The 16,859-nt window shown below is 57.7% G+C and overlaps 1 protein-coding gene across 1 annotated transcript in view; it reads right to left on the bottom strand.

The window, feature by feature from the left end:
• The window catches only part of COL17A1 (collagen type XVII alpha 1 chain), a 49,829-nt gene that overhangs the window by 14,818 nt on the left and 18,152 nt on the right, over window positions 1–16,859 (bottom strand). Inside the window, exons 10-31 of the mRNA XM_087862731.1 lie at window positions 15,548–15,706; window positions 14,694–14,765; window positions 14,321–14,392; window positions 13,501–13,569; window positions 12,243–12,404; window positions 11,798–11,878; window positions 10,714–10,758; window positions 9,650–9,829; window positions 8,720–8,941; window positions 8,380–8,409; window positions 8,170–8,196; window positions 6,773–6,799; window positions 6,610–6,672; window positions 5,723–5,827; window positions 4,735–4,797; window positions 4,073–4,108; window positions 3,509–3,562; window positions 3,232–3,267; window positions 2,715–2,750; window positions 1,953–2,015; window positions 945–980; window positions 609–680 (exon numbers count right to left, since the gene is read on the bottom strand). Of these exons, the coding sequence (XP_087718857.1) occupies window positions 609–680; window positions 945–980; window positions 1,953–2,015; window positions 2,715–2,750; window positions 3,232–3,267; window positions 3,509–3,562; window positions 4,073–4,108; window positions 4,735–4,797; window positions 5,723–5,827; window positions 6,610–6,672; window positions 6,773–6,799; window positions 8,170–8,196; window positions 8,380–8,409; window positions 8,720–8,941; window positions 9,650–9,829; window positions 10,714–10,758; window positions 11,798–11,878; window positions 12,243–12,404; window positions 13,501–13,569; window positions 14,321–14,392; window positions 14,694–14,765; window positions 15,548–15,706 (1,710 nt within the window). The remainder of the gene's footprint in view (window positions 1–608; window positions 681–944; window positions 981–1,952; window positions 2,016–2,714; window positions 2,751–3,231; window positions 3,268–3,508; window positions 3,563–4,072; window positions 4,109–4,734; window positions 4,798–5,722; window positions 5,828–6,609; window positions 6,673–6,772; window positions 6,800–8,169; window positions 8,197–8,379; window positions 8,410–8,719; window positions 8,942–9,649; window positions 9,830–10,713; window positions 10,759–11,797; window positions 11,879–12,242; window positions 12,405–13,500; window positions 13,570–14,320; window positions 14,393–14,693; window positions 14,766–15,547; window positions 15,707–16,859) is intronic.

Raw genomic sequence — 16,859 nt, 5'->3', positions numbered from 1 at the left:
AGGAACCCAGCATGCCCATACACCATGGATCCCCAATGCTGCCTCCCAAGACTCCCTCCCTTGGTGCTCCCTATCTGAGCGCTCCCCCCCCCCCCCAGCCCCGGCTCTGAGCAGGCCCCTTGATGAATGCCACCCTGCCCTTGCAGCTCTCTTGGCTTGCTGTGGTCTGACCTCCTGTGACCTGTGGCTCTTGTTCCTGTTGGGCCTTGAGTGGAAACCCTAACAATGGTCTCTCTTCTCAGACTGAGGGGTATTTGGTGGGGGTCCAGGGATGGCCAGAGGGGAGAAGGCCAGAGGGGAAGCATTCAGAGGAGCAAGGTATATAGAAATGGCCTTGAACTCTGCGGTTTTTGAGGTTCCTTGCTCCTTTCTAGAACTCCTTATTTTCTGTTAATCTGTTCATTGTCAATCTCTCTCCTCCAAATCGCCAGAGTTGGTGACTCAGAGGGGTCGGGACCCACGGTCACTGTGCACGGCCCAAGTCAGCCGCTGTGCCGGCGGAGACGCCGGAGGAAAACGGGATAAGGCACACGCACTGGCGTGTCCACACAGGCACATGCACACCCACACACACTCTCGGCGGTGGCTCCCTCTTTCCGCTCTGTTACCTGGCTTTCCTGGGTCTCCAGAAGGCCCTTGCGGGCCGCGGGTTCCCGGCATCCCCATCAGACCTTGTTCCCCTAGAGAGAGCATGACCAACATAGAAAGGTTTTCCTTTTAGGAAAGCTGAACAGCCAGCACATCTGAGCCTCTGGTTTCTTGGGGTTTTACTAAGTAACTTGCTGGCAGGTGGAAAGGGGAAGGGGAGTAAGACCTGGGCCTTGCAGGGTCCATGTGATGCATGCCCTGCCGGTGTTGTGATTCAGGGGACTGGGCACTGCCTGCTGGGACATGGGCAGGGCAGGCCCAGCAGCGAGTGTGAGGAGAGCAGGGCAGTGACCCACCTCTTGGACCTTGGTGTCCATCGGGGCCAGCGGGTCCTAGGAAAACAACCACAGCTCAACAGTTACCCCAGGAGCAACTTCTGGGCCTGCCTCCCTCAAACGCCCTGCAGCCCCTCGGCAGGCTGTCTCCCAGGTGGGAGCCCGTGTGGCCCCTCCCCCAGCCGCCAACCATGGAAGAAGCCCTGTCTTTGGGACCCCCCCCTCTGGATGCCACTTTCTCGCTGGCCTCTTCCCCTCAACCAGGAATTGTGTATTTTCCTGCAGAGGATTAACAGGTCGGCAACCCCCCACTGCCTCCCCAGGGCCTAGTGTGTGACTCTGTGCCCACCAGACACTTAGTACGTGTCTGCTTCCTTCGCTCGAGGTCCTGGGAGTCGAGGTCCTCCAAGTTCTCCTCTCCTCTGCTCTGGGCATTACAAGAAACTCTGTCCGAAGGGGCGTCCTCCTGAGACCATGTCTCTTTCTCCCCACCCCCACCTTTGTCTTTCTTCACTCATGTTGTCTCCACATGGAATTTTCCAAACTGACCACGATGAAATCTTCCTCACTAAGGCCATATGGAACGCCCCCTCCTTCACCCCTCTAGTTGGAAGGAATCTCTCTCCGCTGTGTCCTCAGAGCACTCTGTACCTTTCAGGGCACCTGTCACCCTATACGAGCTGTATCTCCCCTTGTGGGAGGTAAAGCACCGGACTTGCCCCACACGGCGTCCTGTGTACGTTCAGAGCTTCCCCGCGCTGTTCAACGAACAAGGACGTGAACACACCACACCCCCCCTGGTGGGGCTTAGACCCTTTGCGACTTGGTGCTACGTGCTCAGCCCTTGGCGGGTCCGTGGCCAGCTTCCACGTCCCGGTGACAAGCACCGCGCTGAGCGTCAGCGAAGGCTGACACGCTGGATCTGGCTGACACCAGCTCTGGAGCACAAGGGCGGGCCTGGAACACGACGGCTTCCGAAGGACTGGCAGGGGGGCAGACCCAGCGCACCTGCTCCTTTGAGACACTCACCTACTGCTCCTTTAGCTCCGGGCTCACCCACAGCACCAGGCAAGCCTCTCATGCCCGGCTCACCTGCGAAGGAAACGGGCTAGCTGCCTGGAGGCCTCCAAGATACGCGTGTTTGACACTGACTGGACGCTCCTCCCTCCCGTCCACCCCCAAGACTGCCACCTGCCCAGCCAGGGAGCTTGAGGTGACAGAGGCTGGGGACACAGCTCTGCTTAGCGGCGACGGTCAGGGTCCCGGGGCGGCGGGTGCGGACGGGCCGAGAGCCAGGCCGGGGCTGAAGGGGCACGCGGCTGACTGTTCCCCCCGGCACCGCACGCCTCCCCTTGTAGCCCAAGCGCCCTTGCTCCCGGATCCGTTTTCGGTCGTTCAAGTGGGCAGGCGGTTAAGGGGGTGAGAGGCTCACAGTAGCCTGAACGCTCTGCTCCTTCGGGGGGGGCTTCACTTTCCCAACTGGATTCCCCCAAATAATCCAAGACAATCAGACTCCCTCTTCCGTCCCAAACATTTGCCGTCTGGACTATATGTACGTTTTGATGCTGCTTTCCAATCCCTTCACTGCTTTATCTTGTTTTTTTTGTTTTTCGTTTGGTTTGGTTTGGTTTTTGGGTTTTTTTGTTTGTTTGTTTTGGATTACAAGTTTTCTGGATATTTTTTAGACAGAAATTCTGTCTCACACTTCTGTATTTCTTTCCACCTCCAGGGCCCAGTGAATTTACAAGATAGTCTTTAACCGATCACAGCAGATGCCCATGCAGGACTGACCTGTGAGGCCTCGGGGTCCTTTCTCTCCCTGGTCACCTGAAACAAACACGGGCAGGGCAGGGGGGCAGGAAGCATCAGTCAGGAGCCAGGAAAATCCCCTCAATCAGCGAGAGGGACCCCCGATGTCCAATAGTTGTCACTGTGCCCGCAAGCCGCGGTCAGAAGGATGTTGGCGAAAACTGGGTGAGAGCTGGTGAAGCCGAGGAGCACGCCTGCCCTCCCCCAGGGTCACCCACAGACTGACCCCAGCCCCTCCTGTCACTCAAGTGGGCACCACGGGTGCAAGGAGCGCCAGGCTAGAGGGGATAGGCCTCCACACTGTGTCCTGGCCCCCCTGCGGACCACCCGACCATAGCGCTGTGACATGGCTGCTTTGTTTCCCTCTTCCTGAGTGTCCCGAGGTGGGAGGCTGGGCTAGAATAAGCTCTCAGACACACCCCAGACTCAGAGGCAGGGGTCCTAGCTGGGTTCCTAGGAGTCAGGCAATGATGGGGATGTCTGAGCAGCAGCAACGTACCTTTGGGTCCTGGTGACCCCAGAGGGCCTTTGTCACCTGAAAAGGTAATAGACAACTCTGTGTGAAGAGCCCAGGGCAGGGGGAGGGGACGACCAAGAAACGGCAGTGTCTGTGTGTGGAGACAGGCTCTCCTGCCATCCTGACCCCTCCTCCCCACGCTCACGTACCTGTCAGCCCATAACCACCAGACCCTCCCTGCCCCCCAGACCTCCTCCTATGAGCGAGAGGCATCTACAGGGTGCCACCCCCTTCCCCCCAAGCCCTCTCCCAAGCTTACCTTTGATACCAGGGAGTCCAACTTCACCTCGGAGCCCTTGGGGACCTATAGGGCCTGCAAGCAAAGGAAGCCACGCGGGCAGATGGGCGGCCGGGGCGGAGGGGCGTGTGCAGGGGCACACACAGGTGCACACACACCCTGGGGCAAAGTCAAGGGCTGCTCTCCGCAGACGCCTCCCCACGTCCCTGCTCCCTCATCCAGGGCCAGCTCCTTGCCCACGTTAACCAGGCCCGGAGGTAAGGTAAGGTAAGGTGGGCTGCAGCTCCAGGTTCCCACGGCAGCAGAGGGGCTCTGGCCCCCAGGGAGGTGGCGGCGTGGGGACTCTGCTCAGGGGCAGGACGGGGACTGCGTGCTGCTAAAGCTGCCAGAGCCAGGTCGGAATGGCTCTCACTGGAGCCACTGGGAACCTGAGCTCAGCTTCAGGGGACGCACGGACAGACGGGACTTTTGGGTCTCTCGAAGGCTCACTTTATAACTACTTCTTGCTTTAAAAAGGTTTTTTCCTTTGGCATCCCTTTCTTTTCCCCGGAAATATATTTCCATTTATATAAGCAGCACACTGACCTGGGAGACCCCGTGGGCCAGGAGAACCGCTGGAACCTGAGAAGGACGACAAGACAACCACCATCAGGGACAAGGCGCAAACCAGGACATCCGGCCCCGCAGTGCAGGGCAGGCGTGGGGCTCACTTCCCGCTGACCCCTAGTCAGTGGGTCTGAGGGGGACCCCAGTGCAAAGTTCGCCTTAGGGAGGCAGCTGCAGCTGGTGGGATTGAGAGACCCCTGCTCCTTCCAGGTCAGAGTGAAATATCCGGGCCCAGCGGCAGCAGGGAGGAGAGTTGGCCAGATGGGTGTCAAGCTGAGAAGGCCCCATTTGCCCTGAGTTGTCCAGACATGTTGCTTTTGAATGAGTGCTTCTGGGTGCGAGTCAGGTGAGGAACTTGTCTGACTGTGGACTTCCTGACCCATCCACCCACTTAGGGACCACATAACAGGGCCACTGAAGAGAGATGGACACATGGTCCCAAATGTCCATGAAGCCAAAAATACAGTCCCAGTCCTGACCTGCAGGGACTCCTTTGTGGGGGAACACTCTCTGGGCCCACGGTCCCTGCACAGGCCTGGGGCAGTAGCTCAGGGCTGCTGGGATCCCAGTGCCTGGACCTCTGGGAGCCATCCTGGTCCTGGACGTGACAAATCTGGGTTCTGTCCTGGCACCTGACTTACCTTTGGGACCCACAGAACCTGGGACGCCGGGTGGGCCCTGAACACCGGGTTCACCAGCAGCCCCTGGGGAGAAAGGAGAGGCCCCCTCAGTTTGGTTGCCCACCCAGGTGGGCAGTGTCATTTGGTAGGGACACCTCCCAGCCTGCTGGTGGTCTCTGATCCATCTGACACCCCCTTGAGGCCACGAATCTGCACACACCTTCAGTTTCTGCCCTGCCTTTGTGCTCCAGGAGGCCTGGAGCCTGGCAGGGGCTCAGTATTGGTCGCCTGGTTGAACAATATTTTTAAGGGAAAGTGAAGCTAAAAATTAAGCTTCTTGCTCCTGATCTTTTGGCATTTTGAGCATTTCTGGTGTCTGTGCTCAGTTTCCCCTGATAAAAGCAGACTCGTGGTTAAGAATCTAATTGTAGGGGCACCTGGGTGGCTCAGTCGTTAAGCGTCTGCCTTTGGCTCAGGGCATGATCCCGGCGTTCTGGGATCGAGCCCCACATCAGGCTCCTCCTCTGGGAGCCTGTTTCTTCCTCTCCCACTCCCCCTGCTTGTGTTCCCTCTCTCGCTGGCTGTCTCTATCTCTGTCAAATAAATAAATAAAATCTTAAAAAAAAAAAAAGAATCTAATTGTAAAATGTTCCCCACCTCCTCCAGGGCTGGGCCTGTGTCTCCTTCCCTGCCTAGTTCCAGCCATGAGAGGTTCGAGGCCCCATGCCCTTCTCAGCCTTCAGCCCAGCCCTGCTCTGCCCTGAGCGCTTCACCTCAGCCCTGTCGCAGCGTTGCCCTCCTGGGAAGACCCTTTCTCCCCATGACCACGTGACCACATTCTTCGTGGATTCCGAGCACTGCAGGGTTCTTAGCTTCACACCCGAACCCACAGCCCAGCCCACAGCCCTTCGTTAAAGCAGGGTCTTTGCAGGGCCTGCCACAGAGCCCGGCTTGAGGCAGGTGCTCAGCAAAGGCGAGTGAAAGGAGAGAGGAAGGAAGAGCCTCTTACCTCTGTCTCCTTTCTCTCCAAACCCAGGAGGCCCTGGCTCACCGCGAGGTCCCATGGGACCTTCTCGCCCTCTCTGGCCCATGGGTCCCTCCATGCCCGGCTCTCCTAAAGGAAGGAACAGTCACCTCAGAGTTAGGGCCCTGTGCCATGGCTCAGGGCTCCATCGGCAGCATCCCGCCAGCAGAACGCCTGCCTGGAGCCTCCACACCGATCTCCCCGGCTCCTCCCCTTAACCTCATAGCCCGGCTCTACCCAGAAGCTAGAAAGACCCTTAGGAAATGCAAATGGACCACAACCCCCTTCTGCCCCAAACTTGCAAATGGTTTCTTAACTCATTGGGAGGAAAAGCTGAAGTGTTACCACAGCCTCCAAGGCCCCACATGATCAAGAGGCCCACGGCGCCTCCACCCGGACACTCGGGCTTCTGGTGGGCTCCGGCCAGGCCTCCCCTCCTCCCCCTCACTGCTCCTTGACCACGGTGCACCCTCGCCCCAGAGCCTGGGGCCGCTCCCTCCACTTGGAGTGTCCCCTCCTCCCCATTTCCACGCCCTGGCTCCCTCACTCCCTTCAAGTCTGTTCAAAGGGCCCCTTCTCGGTGAGGCCTTCCCTGACAGCCTCATTTAGCTCTACCCCCTCGGGGCTCCCAGCGCCCTGCTTGGCTCTGTCTTTCCCGGTTCACGATCCACGTCCCACCCTGCTCTGTGCTTCACTTATTTGTCATGTCTGTGGGCTTTCTCCCCAACCCAAAGATGAGCGTGGGTTTCTGGTTTGTTCGCCAATGTCTCCCCAGCTCCTGAAACAGAGCCTGGCACACAGCAGGCACTTAAAAAACATCTACTGAATCAATGAATGAATAAGGCAACGCAAGAATGGACAGAGGTTCTTACCCACACTGCCTTTTTGTCCCTTTGGTCCTTCCGGACCCGGGTGGCCCAAGAGCCCAGGGATGCCTGTGGAGATACAAGAATACCTCAGCCCTGTTTTCCCCCAGAACCAGGAGCCAGGGCCGAGCCGCCCGCGACACCAGCAACGCCATCAGAGGTTACACACCTGGAGTCCCAGGGAGACCTCGGTCACCTGTGGGGACAGAGAGAAAAGCAAGAAGTCAGAGGACTCGGGCCTGCTACCTCCAAGAGCCACCGGTAGGACTCAGGTAGGATTGCCAAATTTAGTAAATATGCAGGATGCACGTGAACACTGAGTACATTTGTCACCTGTTTAATGCAATATCTACATCGTGAAAAATTATTTATCTGCAACTCAAATTTAACGTCATGTGTTTTAGGGCAACCAGAGAGTCAGGGACTCTAGGACCAACCGCCCTCATGGCCAGCACGGTCAGGAGGGCTGTGCGGCCTGCAAGCTGGAGGCTTCGGGAAGGGGGCGCATGCAGTGACCCAGGAAGAGAAGTGGAAGGCCATCAGGTGGAGGAACCCCCATTCCTGCACTGGGCTCTCTTGGGAAAGGAGGTAAAGGGAAGGGGATGGAGGGCCAGCCCTGTCATCTTGGTTCTCAGAATGGACCATGCACGCTGGCCTCAGAACCACCCGGTGATCAAGACCCTAGACTCCTGGCGGCACCCACAGCTGCCGAATCAGAGGTTCTGGGAGCGGGGCCCAGCATCTTCTGGCCGTTCTCCTACACACTGACGTTTGTGAGCCCCACTCAGCTAGATCAAGGGGTGCTGCTGTGTCACTGGGATCGGAAACCTCTTCCGCCCACGGGCCTGTCCCACTGGTTGTCAAACCACGTTGCTGAGGAAATAGATACATTTCCTATGGCGTGTGAATGTGTGTCACACAGGTCAGCGCACGACTGTTCCCCAACTAACGCTGTGGGGCCTTTTCCTGTGACTGTGTCCTGCTTCCCTGCTACACTGGCCTCTCCCCGAAGGCGGGTGGTGTTGCCCCTACTGGATTCCCCAACAGGAGCCCTGTTTCCGACTGCCGGGGGTCACCTCCAGCCTCCCCCAGCTAAGACCCCTGGGAGCAGACTGCTCACCCGCAGTGGTGGTTCCTGACCTGGGTCATCCCCTCCCCTGGGCGCGGAGGGATCCAATCCCAGAGGATTGGATTCCTGGCATCTGGGATTGGATCCCTGGCAGGGCCCAGGAATCTGTATTTCTAGAAAGCTCCCTAAGGACTGTGTAGAGTAGCAGGCCCTTGGGCTGTCCTTTGGAGCTGAGGGAGATGCACACCCTTGGTGCATTCCGAGTCCTTGTTAGGGAAGTCCCGAGACCCCTGAGGAGGGACGAGGGACAGTGCTGCCCCAGAGACATAGAGCACTGCTCTGTCACCAAACCCCTGACTCCAAAAGCCCAAGGTCTGCGGGTCCTACACGTGGAGAGTTGGCCAGGAAGACAGGGTGTGCGGGAATCCGACCCTAGCCAATTGCCTTAAACCAACCCTTCCTAATATTTCAGGGCAAAATCGCCACATTTGATTTACCTTTAGGGCCTTGACTTCCCATGTCACCTAAAACCAGAAAGATACAAAAACTGTGAGATGGGGTGAGAACCCCAGGGCCATTCTCAACCGTCCTGACAGATATGGTAAGATCTTTCCACTGCTCATCCTTCCATTTGGAAAATTTCCACCCAGAAACCCCAGTGCAAGGGCAGGAAAGAGACTAGGATCAGGGCTCAGTCTACCCAGTACCTTTCGGGCCAGGGCTTCCTCGGAGATTTCCTACAAGGGAAGGTACACCTGGAGTTAGCGGCACATCTTGTGTGGGCCACACCCGTGCACACACGTGCACACACACAGACACACACGAGGGGGACTGCCGTGCTACCGGGGAAGAAATGGAGGCGGGCACTAGCACCCGGACTCTAAGGTAGGCTAGCTGTGTGACCTGGTGCCGTTCTCCTAGACCAGCCTCAGTGTTCCCCGCAGTCAGATGAGATGGCAATGCCCGTCCCCCTCCCCGCTCCCGGGCGGGACCCAACCAGGAGCCAGGAGCGTGGGAGGCCGGGGCTCTGCCCTGCGCCGCGCTCACCGCTTTCTTGTTCTGCCATCAGCCTGTCCCTCACGAACAGCCAGAGTTCCTCCTGACTGTGGCCGTCCAGCCCCAGCTTCCCCGCGCCTGCTCCCACGCCGGGCGCGGCACCCTGCAGCCGGTCCTTGCTGGCGCGCTCCACCGTGTCCTTGTAAAGCAGCACGCCGCCCCGGCTCTGCTCCAGCGCGGCCACCCGCGCCTTCAGCGCCCGCACTTCCTCCGCTGCAACGGGGGGGGGGGGGGGGGGGATCAGCCGGGCCAGGCACGCTCCGCCTGGGACTCTAGGGACATCTTGCTGGAATCCGTCCAGAGGGCACCTGTCCCAATGACTGCTGGAGAAACCTGGCCTGGGAGTCGGCCTTCATGTGCGGTTGGGACAGGCCACGCAGAGACCCACATGGGGGGGGGGGTGGGAAAGGTGAAGAGCCAAGGCTACAAGAAGGCCCGGCCCAGGGGCGCCTGGGTGGCACAGCGGTTAAGCGTCTGCCTTTGGCTCAGGGCATGATCCCGGCGTTATGGGATCGAGCCCCACATCAGGCTCCTCCGCTATGAGCCTGCTTCTTCCTCTCCCACTCCTCCTGTTTGTGTTCCCTCTCTCGCTGGCTGTCTCTATCTCTTGTTGAATAAATAAATAAAATCTTAAAAAAAAAAAAAAAAAAAGAAGGCCTGGCCTGGTCAGCAAGGGCAGCCAAATGCTTGCCTAGCAGGCTGTTCAGGGGCAGTGGGCCGGACTGGGAGCCACACCAGGACCCCAGCTCGGCCGCCCAGCAGCCTTGGGACTCCGGCCAGGTGCCTCTGGAGCCTCAGTTTGCTCATCTGCAGTAACAAGGGGTCTGCACCCATCCTCTCTGATCCCTCCCTCCTTCACACTCGGGATGTGCGGATTGCACAGGCAGTGGGGCCTGTCGCCCAGCCCCCGCAGTCACGTACCCAGAGCGATGAGGCCAAAGAGCAGCCCCAGGAGCAGCAGCCAGGTGAGCAGCAGGCCCAGCAGCCACTTCCACCAGCTGCAGCAGGAGCCGCAGGGGCACCAGGCCGGCGCTGCCCCCCACGGGCCCCCGCCGTCGCCGCCTACACCGCCAACGCCCCGGTGCTTGTAGTTGTGGATTTCTGTGGACGACAGAGGAAGGGTAAGGGGAATGCAGCAGGCTCGTGCCTCTTTGCTCCAAATTCTCTGGCTTTTGGGGACTTCCCAGGGGCCTGAGTGAATGCTGGTTGGGCAGCAGCGCCATGGAGGAGGAGACTGGCTCCCAGGGGAACACGGGGCCCTGGCTGGCGAAGAGCACATGCTGACCATCCGGGTGTGCGCCCGCAGGGGTCCCTTCACCTCGGCTTCTTTCCTTGTAAGATGGGGTTAAAAGCCTGCCTCCTCCTCAGGACGTTGTTGAAGGAGGGAAGGCACGGAAGGTGGTTAGCACAGGACGCAGCTCGGAGTTTAAAAAGCGGGATAACGACCACGGATTTGCTACAACCTCCTGCATCTGAGGATGGCCAAACCCACAGTGTTCCCACTGCTCCTTCTTTGTAATCCCTGCGGTGCCTGGAATTACACTCAGCACCTGGGGGGGGGGGGAACTTTTTTTTTTTTTTTTTAAGTGAAAAGGGTTTTTAGTGTCTACAATGGACTGTGACCCTTGCCTGTTGCTCTCTCAAGACTGTGGAAGCAAGTGAGTTAAGAGTAAAGGGCTGGAGATGTGTGTGTGGTCTCAGTGGTGCTCTGAAGCCCAGGCAGGGGGTTCTGCGAGACACAACGGGGGCTCCTGGCCTGCTGGGAGACCCTGGGCCCTGGACGCCACCCCGAGCTGGCGCCTTCTGCAGGCCTGCTCCAGCCCTCAGCCTGCGCCCCCTGCCGCCTCTGCCGCCCTCCACCCTGCTGCCTTCAGGCCTTCAGGGGAAGGCGTGGCTGCAGGTGGGGGGGGGGCGGTCATCTGTTCCATTCATCACCACCAGCCCCGTCAGCTCCTGTCCCTGCAGGACCTGCTGGTGTCACCCACCTGAAGAGGCGGCCTTGCCCTTGGTGGACACAGTCTTCACATCTCCTGGAAGGCAAACACCGAGAACACAGGTTTGGACCTGGGCTTTTCAACTACAGGAGCCCACAGGACAGCCTGTGAGCTGACTGTGGGCAGAACTTGAGGGAAATATGCCATCCAAGCAGCACCAGGCAGCGACACTCACTCACTCAACAATTCCATCGAGAAAGACGTGGCTTGACAAGCAATTAATGGCCGGGGGAAAGCAGGGTCTTAACCTTCTTGTGACCTTCAATCTTTCAAGCCCAAGACATTTTTGGAGTTCCACGTTAGGGGTGACATTCACATTCAAATGATAAATGTGCTTGTGAGAAAGGACTCTTGATTTCTTGGTTCAGGGACTGTGAACACAGTCCTCACCTGGGGCGAGGGTGGGGGGCTAGCACAGGAGCCCCTCCTGCTTATTGACCACTGACTGTTTCTGGGCACGGGTGAAGTTTCCTGGGAAAACTGTTGACAGCTTTCATCGGATTTCGGAAAGGCTCTTTTGTCTCCACAGCCCCACTTCTACCCCTAAAATTTAAGTCTTCAAAGTAAGCATTTCCTTAGCGTCAGGCCTGCTGAAGACAATAATGGGTTGCATTTGCATTTTGAAAAGATGTTCTAGGACCCAATTTTTCTCTTCCTTTACTGAGCTCCCTGAAATCAGTGATCTGGGGAGAGTCTGCACAGCCCAGAGCATGCGGAGAAACGCAGTTAATGGGAGAGAATCCAAATATTTGGGAAGGAAAAAAATAAACATAGCAAGAGCTTTGTAAAGCATTTACTAGTAGTTCTGAAAATGATGGGAGTAAACAGAGAGAAACAATCCCACCGGAGACGTCGGACACACCCCGGGAAAGCGTCTGCTGCAGGCAGTCACCCACACACACGCACCCACGAGACCAGTGCGGGGCCAGGGCCTGGTTCTCTGCATTTCTAACAGGCTCCTGGGTGGCGCCCATCCCTCTGGGCCAGAGGCTGCGCTCTGAGTAACGAGGTCTCGGAAGATAAATGAGAGGCGCACAGACCCAGGTCAGAGGGACAGCCTCAGGTCTCCTCTCACCGTTAGCTTCTGATACCAGGCACGTGTCCGTAGTGTAGGCAGCTTGCTTTTCCTTCTTGAGGGTATCATCTGAAAAAGAAGCTGTGCGCACGGGCCATGATCATCCGGGGTATTTCGTCCTCAGTCCCTGCCTGCCCCAGAGCGGCTCCTGCATGGGCCCGGGTAGGAAGGGGGCCCAGCTTTCCTGGGTTAATGTCCCACAGTTGTGCTTGCGCTTAGACTTCCTGTTGCCCAAAGACCCCTCTGGGAGTGTTTTGCCAGAATTTTCCTGAATGTTTACCTAGATCCTGGAACACACTATTCAGGCAGGCACTTTTCACTTGAATGGGGGGACTGTGGTTTTCTTATTAAAAGGTCTCAAACCACCATGCTGGGACATTCGGTCTCCTGCAGGGTCTGCCTTTCTTCTGAAACCTGCGCAGCGCGACCCCCTCCCCCCTCGTACTTGCAGCGATGCTGGCCGGGGAGGCAGTGAAGACCTTCCCGCTGTCCTTGGTCATGATCAGCAGTTCCATCTCCTTCTTGGCCGGCGTGTTGTCTTTCTCCAGGATCAGGAATTTGCAGTCCTTGTGCAGGAGATCGTCACTCTGGACATTTGTGGTACAGGCTGGGGAGGAAAGGAGCCGATAAGCAGGATGACAAGGGAGAGGGAAGAAATGAGCCGAAGAGAAAGGAGGAGGAAGAGCAGAGCGGAGAGGGAAAGAAAGAGAGCAGTGGGTACGTCTGCGGGCCTCCTGCTCTTGCCGACAGGGGTTACTAAGAAGCCTCCTGGGGACCAAAGGCACTCTCCCCTGCCTGGCTGGGCCCGGCCATCAGGAGGTCCACGCCAGAAGGGCTGGGCGGCTGACCTCTGATGCTGTCTCCCCACCCGGATGTTATAGGATCTTTAGAGAAAAGACCACAGTCCCCTTGTCAGGCAGGCACGTCTTTAACATGGTGGGTTCATTTCTATCCTTCAGCCTCAAGGGTTCCCATCCTGGAGGCTGGGCCGGGGAGGGGGGGGCCTCTTCCTGACCACCTGGTCTAATGTGCACACACTCCTGTCTCTTGGGAGCCACCCATTTCTTCCAGGGGTGTTATTTTCTGCCGTCCTCTCCTGTACTTGTCTCCTTGTCTACCCGTCCTCTCCCCTGCAGCGGTCAGCCTGGTGAGCGCGGGCGTCTAGTCCGCCTTGTTCGCACCTGTGCTACGGCATGGAGACAGCGTCTCCTACAAAGCAGGTGCTCAGTAAATCTTTATTGCATCAACAAATTGTCGAATAGAAGGAAGCAACAGGATCAGAGCGATGGAGGAAAGAACACCCCAGCTGCGCTGAGCCCAAGGGGATAAAGGACCTGTTGGAAGTGTCTGTGGTGGGGTGGTAGCTTCTGAGGGGCTCCCTGGTTCTTAGCCTGGGGGACACATAACAGAAGCAGGCTGGGGGCTTCCAGACACCGCTGGGGACTGGCGTGCAAATGCCTGACCTTAGGCAGGTGTGGAGGGTGGAGCTCCCTGCCCCAGCTCCTGGACGGGAAGGCCAAGGTAGGGTCAGGGGCACACCCATCTCTGCTCTGTCATGACAACTGGGAGGCCTCTGGGGTGAGTCACAGTTGCAGACCTCAGACCAGCAATGGGTTCTACCCCTCCTCCCACAGAGCAGGTGTCAGTGCGGAGCACGTTTCCCTCCGCACAAGCCTCCCTCGGCACCTGGGGACAGCGCTCACCTGCAGAGGTGGACACGCCAGTGCTCACGGCGGTGGGGTTCTGGGGCAGGTTCTTCTTCACACCCCACGCTGCAAGAAAGGAGCCACTGAGTGAGCAGGGCCAGGGTGAGAGGGTGGCTCCACGAAGCTCAGAAGCAGCCTGACCAGCCCTCGCAGTCAGGCAGCCTCCCCAGGTGAGAAGAGGACAGTAAGAATAATAAAATGAACAATAATAATGAACGCAACTCTCTCCAGCCACAGGGGCAGCAATGAATTTAGATGAACCTTTCTTTGGTGTAATCCTCATCCTTTTAGAACTGTTCCAAAATTCCTCCTCCTCCATGAAGTCCTCCTAGGATTTCTTCCCTTCGGAACTCCTATAACCCTAACACCTGCTCTGCATAACTGGATTCATCTTGTCTTGTAAGATGCCCAGTTGTCTCTAATACACATATTAGACTCTCTACTCCAGGTAAAGAGCAAGCAGGCTGAGGGCAAAGGCTAAGGTTCACACCTCCTCTGCTCCCCCTGCCCAGGCTTGCACAGGGGATGCACCATAAAATCAGCCTGACCTTAGGCCAGTGCAGCAGTGAGACAGGGTTATACGGGTGACACTCCACAGCATGGGCTCCCCTGTGGTTTCCCTCATGTCTGAGCCAGCAAATGACAGAGGTTGGCATCTCTAGGTTGGGAGGTGGGGGGCTGTTTTTTTGGTGAGAAAGGTTGACTGATTTTTAGAGACATTTTGGTCCCTCCAATTCAGTTACTGAAAAGGGAGATTGTGAGTTACAGCTGCCAAGAGGTGTCCCCGCCGGGCCAAAGCCACACCTTGGCTACAGACCTGTGGAGGCAGTGGCCGTGCCGTGGGACAGGGTGGACGAGCTGGGTGCCAGGTTGTTCTGCACGCCGAACACTGTGAAAGCAATGGAGGACAGGTGAGCACAGCGGGGGGGGCGGGCCGGGGGAGGCTTAGCTCAAGGCAGCCCCCGGAGCCCCCCCATCACTTCCATGATGGAGGCCTTCGCACAGGACAGATTCTCCAGCGTTCCCAGTTCTCCCATTACGAGGGACACCGGGAGGTTTTCATGCCCCATCACGCTTGGGGCAGAAAGGACATTTCTGCGGAAACCACTGTTTTCCTCAGCAGGAGGGAGGACCACTAACTTTTTAAGCAAACATTCTGAAAAGGGCGATGCAAGCTGGTGAGCACTGACCTGAGGAGCAGGAGCTGACCCCGGGGTGCAGCGTGGGAGAGCAGGACGCCATGTTGTTTGGAACTCCGAAGACTGCAGGGGAGGGGGAAGGCCGGTGAGAGGGATGTCGGGCCCAGAACTTGGCGAGGGTGGGGGGGTGGGGGGAGCCCCAGGAGGAAGGGCAGGGCTGCATTACTAGGTTTTGTTACATTGCTGGTTTTAGGAAAATCTTGGGCTCTTGCCTTGCAACACAGAACCAAACTGTCCGTGGTGTGCCTTGGGTCCTAGCCAAGGGATGGTCCTGGGGTTGTCAGGCCTCAAGTGGACATGGGGTCCAGACAAAGCCCCTCTTGTGAGTCACCACTTTGCAGAGAAGGCATCTGAAGCCCAGAGAAGTTAACTGATGCGCTCATGGCACAGTTTTATCCACGTGGAGTGAAACTAGGCGCCACGCTGTGCTAGGTCGTCCTTCGTGAAGCAGACCCACCAAGACAAACACCTGGAGACTGAGCTGAGCTGGGAAAACCTTGGGACGCCGGGCTGCAGAAAGCCCCTCAGGGGGGTGCCTGGGTGGTTCAGTCCTGAAGCATCTGCCTTCGGTTCAGGTCATGATCCCAGGGTCCTGGGATCGAGCCCCGCATCGGGCTCCCTGCTCAGCGGGAAGCCTGCTTCTCCCTCTCCCACTCCCCCTGCTTGTGTTCCGTCTCTCTCACTGCCTCTCTCTCTCTCTGTCTAAATAAATAAATAAAATCTTAAAAAAAAAAAAAAGCCTCTTGGGGAAGCCATGGGGAGGGTCAACACCAGAGGGGTCCCTTGGGTCTAGGTAAAGGTGCCAGGGGCTCGAGGGTGGGAGGGGAAGTGCCCTGCACACGTACCTGACCCTGCAGAATAGGCGTTGGTGTTGAGGAGGGACGAGCTCTGGGTTGTCACGTTGTTGTGATAGGTCCCCATGGAGGACCCGGCCGGCAGGGTGGAAGACCACATGTGGGAGGGAAGGTTGGCATCCAAGATCGTGGCATCATAGGTGCCGGACACTGGAATCAGACAGGCATGCCCACACCCCAGTGAGAGACGGACCGGCACTCTGTGCTGGGGTAACCCGGTGGAGCGGGGGTGCCAGCACTTTCTCCTGGCTTTAGTCCCATGACCGGGAACTCCCTCAGTCCAGGGAAGTTGGTCAGCCCACTTCCATCCAACACCTTGTAGCTGGTGAAACCTTGATCTCGTGTCAGAAATTCTTGCTGGCTCTTGGTGAGATCTGAAGTAGGTCAGTTTTACTCTGGGGTCTGCCTATTTTTCCGAGATCCCCACCCCACTCCTGGTGTGCCGGAGTGGTGGGGACCAATGGCCTCTCCATCTGTTGCTGATTCCACCTTCCCAGATGCCCGGGAGCCGCAAATCCCACACAGACTTCTAGGTACACGGCAGGCGCAGATAGCAAAGGCCTGGGTCGGTGACAACCCTGCACCGAGGGCAGCCTCCCCTGGCAAGCACCCGTAACCATCCCCACGTGCCCACCGGACCCAAGGGCCACTCTGCCCCGGCAAGGGGGTTGGTGCTCCTTCAGATCTGAAGCCGATTCTGCCGCTTCACTATACAAGGGGGAGCTGGCCATGCAGGTCCTAAAGACTGCCCTGAGGTTTGAGGTTTGGTTTTATATTTACAAAACAAGAGAAAGGTCGGGATCTCAAGGATTTTCTCTTCTTTCCAGGAGTGAAAGACAGAAAGCTCTACATCATAGCACCACAGGCTTCTTTCCTCCTCTGGCTCCGAGGATCAGCTCTTCATCTTTCTGCCCCCCACCCCCGCCCAGAACCCACCTTGCACTTGGTAAGCATGTGATCTCAGAGGGTTCCACAACACCCATCCTACGTGACTGCGATCTCCTGGTTATGGGTCTGGCTTCCCCCAGAGGCCCTCACCTCCACGACCGGCTGTGTCTCATCTGTCTGGCTTCTCCTCTGTGCCACATAGAGGAGGCCCAGAACATTCACTGAATAAACGAATGAAAATACTACAAGTGCCCCCCGTAGTCTTCATTTGGGGAACCCGGGCAACACATTCCCAAGAGAGGTGAAGAATGTCCTGGGCGAGAATCTCCGGGATCCAGAGCCCAGCTACATGCTCACGGGATGGTGGAGCAGACAGGGTGCAGCCCACGAGGTCACGCAGCACGAAGCGTGACCA

The sequence above is a fragment of the Ursus americanus genome, chromosome 6, assembly GCF_024610735.1.
Source record: "Ursus americanus isolate L20-20 chromosome 6, mUrsAme1.1.p, whole genome shotgun sequence".
Lineage (NCBI taxonomy): Eukaryota > Metazoa > Chordata > Mammalia > Carnivora > Ursidae > Ursus > Ursus americanus.
The sequence above is the reverse complement of the archived record's forward strand: the minus strand, read 5'-3'. Positions and strand labels throughout refer to the sequence as shown.